Below are 13,683 nucleotides of genomic sequence, written 5' to 3' on the forward strand. Positions count from 1 at the left end.
GGGAAATTGCTGACGATGCTGAATAAACAGACGGTGATGAGTAAGACAGCACGCCAGAACCAGTTGTCTCTGCTTCAGGTACACCGTCACCTTCCACCACGAAGCCGATACCTTTCCCTGCAGTGTAAGTCAGAGTTCTGACTCTTCCTTCATCGTCGGTGTAAGTGTATGAGCCTCGTACAGTGCCGTCTTCGTCACTGACTTCACTTCGTGATTGTCCAGCTTCTTGATAGCTGAAGGTATAAGATGCATCTGCGTTAGAATTAGCTAGAGGGTCGACGAAGGGGGTTTCTCTCACAGGAACAATGTTCCCTGAGGGAACACCGAGGGGTGCTCCGGGAACTGCTGGGCCGCGAGGCAGATGATCCCCCTCCACTACAAATCCTGTCCCAGCTCCAGCCTTATACTGCACAGCTCTTCTCTGTCCATCATCATCAGCTGTGAAGGCAAAGCTTCCAACAACGTTATTATTAGCATCAGCTGTTTCTCCACGGGAATGAGTGGAGGTCTTGAAGTCGAATGACTGTCGGCCATCGAGAGCGAGAGAAGTTTTCACGTTAGACTGTTCTACGGGTCTCCTAGGTGATGGAACGCTGGGAGATGCGGTATAAGTCTGAACGCGAATCGGACCAGACCGTGACAGATGTTGATTGACTACCGCGGGGAAATTCAGTCGTCCAGAAGAGAGTTTAGTGGCTGCAGGAGTAGGGCTTGGATTGAGTGGATCCTGTGGGAGGCCGTCACCTTCTATGACAAAGCCAATGCCGCTGCCAGCTGTATAGGTGTAGGACCGAGTTTGTCCATTTTCATCGATGTAAGAGTATGAGCCTCGCACTCTACCGCTGGCGTCAGTCAGCTCTGAGCGTGCGTGTTCATCTCCTTGGAAGGTAAAACCGTAGGAAGGGTCGTTATTGGGGTTGGCTAAGGGGTCATGGAAAGGTCTGCGGTTACGGGCCAGAGCATGAGCAGTGTCGAAATCCGGATGTGTGGCCGGGAGATGGCTTCCCTTAGGGACGAACCCGGACTCCCCTGCTTTATATTGAAGGTTAACCGTTTGGCCCTCGGGGTTCACATAACCGAAAGCACCACTCTGTTCCCCAACAACGGATGAGCGGGCGTCCTCGAAGGCGCCCTCGCCGGTGTCATGACCATACTTGTAGGTACCATCACTGTGTCGAACATAGTACTGGGAACGTCTTCCAGTTCCCACTCGGGGGATTTTATAGGCACTTTCGTCTGGGAAAGGCGAGCCCACAACAACAACCAACAGAGCCGACAACGCCTGCAAATCAGAAGATAACATCGAAATTAAAATGAAACATGGGTGACACTTTCCGACACCTCATCCTCACACGAAATGAATGAGTAAATCATCAGCTTTTCTTTTATGAACAACTTTTTCCCAGCACCATCGACTTTTTGTTGTCCTTGGTTGAGACTATGAAAACAAAACTTTACGAGATATTTACTAGTACTGTTTTGACACCCATGGTTCCCTCTTTTGGAGGAAAGTAAGCAGTGACGTGAAAAGGATTATTTGTAGCAATACGAAACGGACTCCATCTTTTATACCTGGACATCATACCTGACCTCAGATGCCAACTAGAATATTACGCTTTTCTTACGAGATGAACCTGTTTTACAGAACACAGCAATTGCATAAGGCCCAGTGTCCTTGCATGAACGCGGGATCTCCTGGACTGCTGTGTAGTTACTGCCACTTCCCGTAAATTATACGAATATACATGTATATACATTCATATATATATATATATATATATATATATATATATATATATATGTGTGTGTGTGTGTGTGTGTGTGTGTGTGTGTGTGTGTGTATACATGTATATATACATATATTTTCATATATATGTATATTTGTATAAATGTATGAACACATACGCATATACACCCACACATACAGGCACACAAACAAACACACACACATACACACTCATATATATATATATATATATATATATATATATATATATATATATATATATATATATATATATACATATATATATATATATATACATATATATATATATATATGTATATACATATATATATATACATATGTATATATGTATATATATATATGTACACATATACATATATAGATATACACATATATGTATATATATATGGTGACAACCGGCTGTACTAAATACTATGAACAGGAACCGGTGGCCGCAACTGCTTGCGTCCCCATTAACTTGTTTGTCTTCGCCAACGACTCTCACGCCTCGCCGCTCTACGGACTCACGGCGTTCAGTCGAATCAGGCGTGGAAAGAAGATCGCTTTTCTCTGCTTTGGTGCCCAAAGAAGGAAAATTTGATGAAAGAGAAAATGCACGATACATACATATATATATATATATATATATATATATATATATATATATATATATATATATATATATATATATATATATATGTATATATACATATATATATATATACATATTTATATACATATGATACACACACAAAAAACATATATATATATATATATATATATATATATATATATATATATATATATATATATATTATATATATGTATACATATATATATATATAAATACACATAGAAAACATACATACATACACACACACATATATATATTTATATATATGTATATTTATATATATACATATATACATACACATATAAATATACGTATTTATGTTTATGGACATACGCGTGCGCGCTTTTTTTTGTGTGTGTGTGCGTGTGTGTACATACATGTATATATACATACATGTATACATAAAAAAATATATATATATATACAAATATATGTATATATATATATATGTATATATATGAATATACGTATCAACACACACACACACACACACACACACACACACACACACACACACACATATATATATATATATATATATATATATATATATATATATATATATATATATATTTATATACATGTATATACATATATATGTATGTATATATATACTCATATTTTTATATATACATATATATGTATCTTTATGAGTGTGTGCACAAAGAGAGAGAGCAAGATTTCGGCGAGGCAGAGAGAGAGACGGACAGCCAGAGAGACTGTTAATGAACTGTACACAAATGAATTTTAAACTTATCTTAAAACAGGCTTACAATTTATCATTGTAAATGCAAGCACAATGAGGCATCCATTGCTCCTAATGAATGCTGGAGAATAAAGATACAGATAAGATACTCTTGAAACGAACAACAGATTTAGATAAAATGATTCTACATATTACCAGCACTGTTTCTAAATATGGAATTAACCACACAGCGCTAAGAGAATTCCGTGTTCATTCAAGGTCACTTGGCCTTGTGCAAGAGCTGTTTTTTTGTGAAACAGGTTCATCATCTGAAGAAAAAAAAGATTATATTCTAGTTGGCATCTGAGGTCAGGTATGGTGTCCGGGTATAAAAGATGAGATGAAATTCATTTTGCTGCACATCTCCGGTGTCCTCTCACGTCACTGCTTACTTTCCTCCAAAAGAGGGAACCATGGGCGTCAAAACAGTACTAGTAAATATCTCGTAAAGTTTTGTTTTCATAGTCTCAACCAAGGGCAACAAAAAGTCGATGGTGCTGGAAAAAAGTTGTTCATAAAAGAAAATCTGATGATTTACTCATTTATTTTGTGTGAGGATGAGGTGTCGGAAAGTGTCACCCATGTTTCATTTTAATTTCGATGTTATCTTCTGATTTGCAGGCGTTGTCGGCTCTGTTGGTTGTTGTTGTGGGCTCGCCTTTCCCAGACGAAAGTGCCTATAAAATCCCCCGAGTGGGAACTGGAAGACGTTCCCAGTACTATGTTCGACACAGTGATGGTACCTACAAGTATGGTCATGACACCGGCGAGGGCGCCTTCGAGGACGCCCGCTCATCCGTTGTTGGGGAACAGAGTGGTGCTTTCGGTTATGTGAACCCCGAGGGCCAAACGGTTAACCTTCAATATAAAGCAGGGGAGTCCGGGTTCGTCCCTAAGGGAAGCCATCTCCCGGCCACACATCCGGATTTCGACACTGCTCATGCTCTGGCCCGTAACCGCAGACCTTTCCATGACCCCTTAGCCAACCCCAATAACGACCCTTCCTACGGTTTTACCTTCCAAGGAGATGAACACGCACGCTCAGAGCTGACTGACGCCAGCGGCAGAGTGCGAGGCTCATACTCTTACATCGATGAAAATGGACAAACTCGGTCCTACACCTATACAGCTGGCAGCGGCATTGGCTTTGTCATAGAAGGTGACGGCCTCCCACAGGATCCACTCAATCCAAGCCCTACTCCTGCAGCCACTAAACTCTCTTCTGGACGACTGAATTTCCCCGCGGTAGTCAATCAACATCTGTCACGGTCTGGTCCGATTCACGTTCAGACTTATACCGCATCTCCCAGCGTTCCATTATCCAGGAGACCCGGAGAACAGGCTAACGTGAAAACTTCTCTCGCTCTCGATGGCCGACAGTCATTCGACTTCAAGACCTCCACTCATTCCCGTGGAGAAACAGCTGATGCTAATAATAACGTTGTTGGAAGCTTTGCCTTCACAGCTGATGATGATGGACAGAGAAGAGCTGTGCAGTATAAGGCTGGAGCTGGGACAGGATTTGTAGTGGAGGGGGATCATCTGCCTCGCGGCCCAGCAGTTCCCGGAGCACCCCTCGGTGTTCCCTCAGGGAACATTGTTCCTGTGAGAGAAACCCCCTTCGTCGACCCTCTAGCTAATTCTAACGCAGATGCATCTTATACCTTCAGCTATCAAGAAGCTGGACAATCACGAAGTGAAGTCAGTGACGAAGACGGCACTGTACGAGGCTCATACACTTACACTGACGATGAAGGAAGAGTCAGAACTCTGACTTACACTGCAGGGAAAGGTATCGGCTTCGTGGTGGAAGGTGACGGTGTACCTGAAGCAGAGACAACTGGTTCTGGCGTGCTGTCTTACTCATCACCGTCCGTCTATTCAACATCGTCAGTAATTTCCCCATCTGCGTCGTCAGCATCATCAGTGAGCTCAGCATCATCCATTTCCTCACCCTCCTCCTCATCACCTGGCAGTCGTTTTAAGTATTCTTCTGGACGAGATTATCAGGTGCATCAATATGATGCAAATGAAAATCCAGACAAAGTGGGTTATGTTTTAACTTTCAACAATTAAGACTTTATATCATCGATTGATCATGTCTCCATTTATTTGATACCTGCAAGTGTTAGTGATTGCATTAAAAATGATTTTTAAAATGCAGTTCTTTGATTTCCTTTAGTTGCTCCTTCAACCTTGCTTAACATTTCTGATGAATAAAGGCTTTTTCCTCAATGGGGAATAACGGCAATAACTGAAATAGCACAACTGGGAAATTATTAGAACTCCGGTCTTGTGTCCTCTGAGTCCAGTTTACTCCTGCGAAATTCGCTGGAGTAAATTCATTGGTCTTGCCCTTGGTCTCTTTGTGTCGTGTATTTCCCATTCTGTTGTTTTGTTTGTCCACCTGTTGTCCTGTCTCCGATATATATGGCCTGCCCACTGCCACATTTTCTTCTTAATGCTCTTAAGTATATCTTATACTTTTGTTTGTTGTCAGATCCATGTAGCTCTTTTCCTGTCTCTTAAGCTAACTACAAGCATAAAACTTTTCATTCCTCTTTGAGCACTTATTAATTTCCTCTCAAGTAGTTTCGTCATAATCCATGTTCTGACCCATATGACGGGGAGGACACATTGGTCAAAAACCTTTCCTTTTAGTCATCGTGGCAGGCGACCTCATAATATATTACTATGTGTACCGAGAGCATTCTAACCTAGCCTGATTCGCCGTTTTATCTCGGCTTCGCAGGATGTATCCATTTGGATGAGTTGCCCTAGGTATACATATTCGTTCACTGCTTCTAGTACCTCGCCCTGTATTTGTATTTGCTTAACTGGGGTTCGACTGTTGAACATGACTTTAGTCATTTTCAGGCCAATCTTCAGACGTTCCGTATTCAAATTGCTTAGTAATTGTTGTAATTTATTTAAACATTTGTCCCCGTATGTTACCTGTAAGAGATTGCAAAGAAAGAAAAAAAAGAAAAGAAACAATAAACGCATAGAACTGTAATTCTTTGGTTTCCGTTGGTTGCCATTTCGTCCTTGTTAGGAAATAGATATTTCTATATACAGTATAATTCTAAAAGTAAATTACTAACAGTATATTCATTAAATCCACCAAACGAGTTCACTCGAAGGAGTGTAATGTCAGTGGCTGAGACAGCACCAATCATCAGACGTAGTTCATTCAGTGATGAACAGCACCAACAGTACGGAAACTGGCGTGAGGTTAACGTATTGGCTGTTCAAATACTCATCTACTCGACCTCCGTTCAAGACATATCGATCTCTACTTTCAACTGGTATCCCGTGTTAGTAGAGCTCTTTCCTCTCCCCTACACCTTGGCGCAATCGTCGAGAGAGAGTGTGCCAACGAGTGTTGACTCAATCAACCCACCGTGATGCCCAGCCACAACAGTGACTGCCAGGCGACAGTGGAAACTCACGAGCTTAGACGAAGCTCGATGTGCCGACCACAGGGATGGGAGATCGGCACACTGCGCCATCTAGCGGCAGGGAGAGAGTTCAGTTCAGAGAGATTTGCGAAGACTTCCCTTCGCCCGGGCTATATGCACGAGGCGGCCCGGCCTCTGCCAGCTAAAAGTGCTGACTCATCTGATCGTCATCACTGAATGCTTACCGTGGCGGTTGGATTGTCTGAAGGCACTCCAGTTGCCAGGGGGAAAGCAATAGGCATAGCCGCCTTACCAACCCGGTGGCTGTCGACTCTGGGCCCTGCCTGAGGAAGCGAGTGTGCTCGCATTCCATCAGGTAGTGCTCTATCTTGGCGTACTGAGTCTTTCTCCTTGACAGGTTCATGACAGAATACTCTATCAAGGATCTTGCCCACGGCGGGGCTGTGGCATAGTCAGGGTGGGGGAGGTCCATGCCCTTAATAAACAGTGTCTTCTTGAGCTCAAAGCGTATCAACACCCTGGTTGTATGAGACAGCCAGGAGTTGTTGGCAAAGAGTTCATGGTTCTGTGCAAGCTGCACTTTTTGTCTTAGCTGCGAGTCCGGCGGGGACTGTAGGACTTTGGCAAGAAATTGAGCCGCCATCTGATCGATCCGGATGTCCAGAGGGAAAAGGTTGGCCTCCAAGAGGAGGTTGGCAACCTTAGCCCATATAGGAGCACCCAGAATGATCCTGGCGGCATCGTTTTGCATGACGTCAAGCCTTTTCCTTAGTCCAGGCTTGACTGTAATCAGGGCGACGGAGGCGTAGTCCACGATGGGACGGACAGCGTGCACATAGAAGGATCTTAGTACACGGTGCCCAGCCCCTAAGCGCCGCCCTGACAGAGCTCTCATGACAGAGAGTCTTGCCTTGGTCCGTTCTAGGAGGTATTGAACCTCCGAGCGGAAAGTAAGGTTACTGTCAACCCATACACCCAGGTATTGGAAGACGTGAACCCACTCTAGCTCTAACCCTTGGACTCACAGCCTTTGGTCTCGGACATCCTGTTTCAGCGCCATTGCCTTCGATTTGGCTGCTGAGATCATAAGCCCGACTCTGCGGCATTCCTCAGACATTAGATCCAGACAACGCTGGGTCTTTCTGACTAAGTTCCCATTCTGCCTCCCAACGGAGATAATTGCCAGATCATCTGCATATGAGATAATCTTGCACCCCGCTGGGAGTGGAATGTCGAGGATGCTTAACATGAGGGTGTTAAACAGAGCCAGGCTGAGGACCCCCCCTTGTGGAGTGCCATTCTCCAGGGGTAAATGCCTGGAAAGGTGACCTTGGAACTTCACTTTGGCAGTTCTGTCCCGAAAATAGTCACCAATCCAGGCAAGCAGTCTGCCCTTGATTCCTTTGCGGATCAGAACCTCTTAAATGGCGAGTGGGCTCGCCAGTTCAAAGGCCTTCTCCAGGTCCAGGAAAACAATGACAGATCTGGTGTTGCTGACAGTGCTCAGTAAGGTGGCTATACTGTGAGCAGTGCTCTTACCCCTTGTGAACCCATGTAGGTGTTCATGTGGAGGTCCCAGCTTCCATTGGAGCCGGTTCAGTACCATTCTCTCTGCCGTCTTTCCCAGACAGCTGAGTAGAGAGATGGGGCGGTACCGACCCGGCTCCTTTGGTTTAGGGATGGGAACTATGTCAGCCCTCTTCCAGCACTGTGGTAGTGAGGAAGTCTCCCAGGATTTGTTGATGAGATGCAAGAGTGCAAGCTCACCTTCAAGTCCTAGGTGGGAAATGATGGGGTAGGAGATCCCATCACAACCCGGGGCTGACCGCGAACTGGTCTTATATGTCTGCCTTAGTTCCCTCAGAGAGAACATGGCATCGGCATCATCAGGCTCAACCGCCTTTTCTCTGATGAGGGCATGCCTGCCTGGAAGCAGTTCCTCTTGGCATGCCCTCAACTCTGCTGGTAGACCGGCGCTACTTGTTCTAGCAGAGAACTCGAGTGCCAGTCTCTCTGCCTCCGACCGCGGGTCATGGTGGGTCTTTCTGGGGGCTGAGCGATTTGTGGCCCGTCTGATGCGGTTCCACAGCTCTGTAAGGGAGGTTTGGTGGCCAAAGGACTCACACCACTCCAGCCACTTTTCCTGCTTTACCCTCTTAGCAGTTTCCTGAGCATCCCTGAGAGCCTCTCTCAAAAGAGCGTGGTTCTCAGGGGTTCTGTCTGCGGAGCTGTCTTCTGCACATATTGATTCTGTGGTTGACCTCCTTAATCTCATCATTGTAGTAACAGGCGTCTTTAAAACACCTGGACCACGGACGAGTTTTGGGAATGGTCTCTAAGGCTGCCTCGTCTATGGCATTAACTAGTCTTGCCTCAAGTGTATCCACATTATCATTATGTGAGAATTCATTGGTTCTGAGGCACCTGGCCAGGGCCTCCTGGAAAGCTTTCCAGTTGGCCCTGTCCACCTTCCATTGAGGATTGTGCTGGGGCACAGGGGCCGGGCCAGTATCCAAGATGGTGGTGACTATCCCATAATGATCGCTTGTGGCAGTGTTGTCCACAGACCAATAAATTCTCTCAACCAGGGCCGCAGTGACAAAGGTAAGGTCAAGGACCCCCCCGCCAACGTGCATAGGCTCCTGGTTGTTGAGAAGAGCAATCTCGGGGCATGACTCAAGCACTGCGACTATGTGATAGCCTGCCGCATCCCGGCTCTGCGTGGGAGCCAGGATGGGGTGGTGGGCATTGAAGTCTCCCCCTATGAGAATTGGCTCGTGTGCCGCAGTAGCACAGACTTCACTAATATCTAAGCTCCTACAGGTTGGCCTGCTGTACACATTGTACAGCTTGAGGGGACCCCCAGCCATATGGATCTCAACTGCTAGGAGTTCAACACCTTCTCCACACTGCACAGGATCGGCAATCAGGGAGCAGGGAATATTCGACTTCACGAGGGTAATCAAACCTCTGGTGCCTTCATTAGAGGGCAACACAAAGGGATATCCTGAGAAGCGAACAGTGTCTCCTGTTAGAGTCTCCTGGAGCATGACAATGTCAATGTTCCGAGATCGCACGATCGCGTGGAGAAGGGCATTCCAGGAAAAGCTGTTGATGTTCCACTGCAGTATGCTTAGGAGCCATTGTGCTAATCTGAGTCCATTAAGTCTGCGTCGTCAATGACGTCGACATAATCGGTCTCAGTGTCTGACGCCCCAGTGTGGGTAACGTCAGACATTTCGGAGTCTGACAACTCCTTGGTGAGTTCCTCACTGATCGTGATTTCCTCACTGGACTCGTCACTGTCGTCAGGACAGGTCGAGCCATTTGAAGGGCTGGGTCTCCTGGGAGGTGGAGAACCCCTGGTCACCTTGACCTTCACTCTGGATGGTCATGGCTTCCTCGCCCTTTGGGGTTTGGGTTCAGGCTCTGTCAGTGTGGTCTTGGCCGTGGATTGGGTGGGGAGACAAGTCTTGCCCTGGGGGTTTGTGGGGAGTGGAGTCTCGCCCTGAGTTGGATTGGGTGTAGAGGCCTTGGGCCTTACATCCCTTTCCTTCAGGGCAGCGACAGTCTGGGTCATTGCCGTGACGGCGACCTTGACTGCCTTCTCCGTCTCTTCACTGGTCCTTCCCAATGCTGATGCAACTGCTGTGACAACTGCCGTCAGCAGGAGCGTCAAGTCATTCTCCGTAAATAGAGTTTGACTCTCCGCTCTTGGGTTGGCCTTTGGTGTGTTCCCAGACCCCTTCCGGGTCTGTTTACGTCTTGGAACACCCACCAGGGCCGGAAACTCCTTTGTGTTGGAGGTGTCCGGTGGTGGTTTTGTTTTGGGCGGTGCTTCCTTCCTCTTAGGAGGGGGGAGGGAGCCCTTATCCCTTTGTTCTGCCCCCAGACATAAGTGCCTGGAGGGGCAGGAACAAAGTCCGGTCGTTTTGCAACGACCTCTTGCCGCCGAAGAGCCTCTTCTTTCCTGACGGAACATCCGAGGCTCTAGGCATGGTGCTTTTTGTGGCAGTTGGGACACTTGGCAGTAGTGTCCCGCTTGCCGTCTTTGTGTGCTTTGAGACACACCTCCGTGCCTGACTACAGACTTTGCAGAGCAAGTGGCCTGGTGGTGTCCGTACTTCTGACACGTGAAGCAACGGAGTGGGTCAGGGACATACGTCCTGAGGTTGTAGGAGCCCCAATTACCAAGGTCCAAGGACGCAACTGGGGCTCCCTTCAAGGTGACCAGGACTTGCCTGGTTGGGTGCTTCCCTTTGGAAAGTCGGGAAGCTCCCACCACCTTGGGATGGGCGGTGATGACCTCAAGGTCATACATCTGAGGGAAGCCAAGAAGCACCATCTTGGACTTCCTCTCATCAGAAGTCAGGGCCGCCAGACTCACCTTCCGCCCGTCCTGGAGCTTGTCAGTCTCCTGGAGGAAGGTGAGGGTGGACTGGTCCTTAGGGATGATTATCATGCCTTAGTCTCTGGCAATTCTAATCGTCAGACGGCACTGTCTCTGGGTTTCCAGAGCCCGTACCATCTGATAAGTGTTGTCGAATCCTTCCGGTTTAGGGGGAACCCTAAACTGGGGGAACCGACTCGGGGCTACAGACTCGCCCTCCGAGTCTGTAGCCGGCCGAGGACCCTTAATGCCTGCCTTCCGAACCGACGCCGGAATTTTGGCAGTGGGGCCAGCAGGGTTGGAGGGTCCTGTCTGGCTTCCATTTTTGGTTTGACTCGTCTTCTGAACCGACGCCAGAGACTTGTCAGTGCCAAGGGCTGGTTTGGAGGATCCAGCCCGAGGCTCTTGGGCAGGCTTTCTCTGAACCGACGCCAGAGCCTTTCCCAACTTTCGACTTTTGTCACCAAGGACCTTGAAAGGTTCCAAGGTGACAGCCTTGGTCATCTTCGTTCCAGGTTCGTCAACGTGGGGGTCAGTCAGGGTTTTTTTAGTTATAGATGCCATATAGTAAAGCGTTCAATTCATCCTCCCACGCCCCCACCCACCACGGAGTCCAACAAGGGGAAGCTGTGCACTGAGACCATGCTCAGAAGCCACAGGGGTGGTGGGAGGATATACGCAACCCCTGCCTCGCATTGATGGCATTCGCAAATACAGGCGATTGCCTGCAAGACAGGAGCTGCTTGACCCTAGCCTAGCTCAAAAGAGAGACCAGCCGATTGACCTAATCGAGCCAAGATCAGGCCACCCGTCTTGCTGGAATAGAGGACCAAAGAGGTGTGTTGCTAGCCGCAGGGCGTACTCATACACGGCATCACTCAACCTCCAGGACTCCCGTCTCCCAGCGCACAGGGGCGCCACGCACGGCAAACACGTGGGCAGGTGTGTGCCCCCCTAGGGGGAGGACCAGGGGGGGTGATCCTATTTACTAGATCAGCACCTATGAACGCTTAGTCGTCCTTCCTCGGAGAATCAACCGCTAGAAGGCCACCTCAACGGGAGGGAGAGACTGGCCAGTTCTAGAAGGGGCTCTTCCGAGGAAGGAGTTCAAGCCCCCGCGCCACGACAAGGCGGTTCCTTATTGCGGGGGGCAGGGAGAGAGACAAAGATTGATTGATACTAAATACATTGATAGATAGTTCGAGTGACATACATATACATATATATATATATATATATATATATATATATATATATATATATATATATATATGTGTGTGTGTGTGTGTGTGTGTGTGTGTGTATAATACATATACATACATACATATATATACATATATGTGTATGTGTGTGTCCCGATACATAAATATATATAATATATATACATACACACACACACACACACACATTTATATATATACATATATATATATATATATATATATATATATATATTATATATATATATATATATACATACACACAAGCACACACACATTATATATATAAATATATACATACGTATATATATATAAAGATATATATACATATATGTATTTATATATACATAAACATACATGTAAATACGTATATATCCATATCTATCTATCTATATATTATATATATATATATATATTATATATATATATATATATATATATGTACGTATTTATATATACATAAACATACATGTAAATACGTATATATCCATACACACACACACACACACACACACACACACACACACACATATATATATATATATATATATATATATATATATATATATATATATATATATATATATATATATATTATATGTATATATATATATATATATATATATATATATATATATATATATATATATATATATATATATACGTATTTATATATACATAAACATGTATGTAAATACGTATATATATATATATATATATATATATATATATATATAATATATATATATATATATATATGTATATATGTATACATATGTATATATATATATGCGTCTGTGTGTCTATCTATCTATATATATATATATATATATATATATATATATATATATATATATATATATATATATGTGTGTGTCTGTGTGTATCAATATATATATATATATACATATATGGGTGTGTGTGTGTATGTATGCATGTATATGTATATGTATATATACATATACATATATGTGTGTGTGTATGCGTGTGTGTGTGTGTGTATGTGTGCGTTTGTGTGTGTTCTTATATTTATTTATATATATACTATATATATGTATATATATACATATATACTTGTAAACATTTATATTTCTATATCAGTGTGTCTATGTATGTAAGTACATACATTTACACATTAGCATGTATTATACACAAAAGAAATATTTCAACTGTTCTGAAAGTAAGGCAGTGAAAGGACACTTGAAAGTACAGTAATCAAGTTACAGGCGTCTAAGTATATTCTGAGTATAAGATACTTTTGAAACCAACAAAAGAAAATGCAAAGCTTCCACGATGGGAAATGCATACTCTTAAAGGTTTGGCGAATATTTTACGGGGAATGGCAATAATCACACAGCAGTCTGGAAGATTCCGCATTCATGCAAGGTTATCTAGCCTTATGCAAGAGCTGTTTTCTGTAAAACAGGTTCATCACCAGAAGAAGAAAAAACATTCTAGTTGGCATCTGAGATCAGGTATGATGTCAGGGTATAAAAGATGAGATGAAATTCGTATTGCTGCACAT

The 13,683-nt window shown here is 44.5% G+C and overlaps 2 protein-coding genes across 2 annotated transcripts in view; one reads left to right on the forward strand and one right to left on the reverse strand.

Annotated features, from left to right (window-relative positions):
- Positions 1-1,577, reverse strand: part of LOC147468027 (uncharacterized) — a 1,878-nt gene extending 301 nt beyond the window's left edge. The window contains exons 1-2 of the mRNA XM_086555681.1: positions 1,470-1,577; positions 1-1,282 (exon numbers count right to left, since the gene is read on the reverse strand). The exon at positions 1-1,282 is cut by the window's left edge and continues 301 nt beyond it. Coding sequence (XP_086411807.1) covers positions 1-1,282; positions 1,470-1,490 — 1,303 coding nt within the window. The 5' untranslated portion in view covers positions 1,491-1,577. The remainder of the gene's footprint in view (positions 1,283-1,469) is intronic.
- A 1,910-nt stretch (positions 1,578-3,487) lies between these two features.
- LOC122268144 (uncharacterized) lies at positions 3,488-5,285 on the forward strand. Its single transcript, XM_043038425.2, has 2 exons — positions 3,488-3,560; positions 3,748-5,285. The coding sequence occupies exons 1-2, from the start codon at positions 3,540-3,542 to the stop codon at positions 5,200-5,202; spliced, it is 1,476 nt and encodes a 491-aa protein (XP_042894359.2). The 5' UTR covers positions 3,488-3,539; the 3' UTR covers positions 5,203-5,285.
- Positions 5,286-13,683: the final 8,398 nt, after the last annotated feature.

The sequence above is a fragment of the Penaeus japonicus genome, unplaced genomic scaffold (genome assembly GCF_977035675.1).
Source record: "Penaeus japonicus unplaced genomic scaffold, GWHDUDI00000001_assembly GWHDUDI00000031, whole genome shotgun sequence".
Lineage (NCBI taxonomy): Eukaryota > Metazoa > Arthropoda > Malacostraca > Decapoda > Penaeidae > Penaeus > Penaeus japonicus.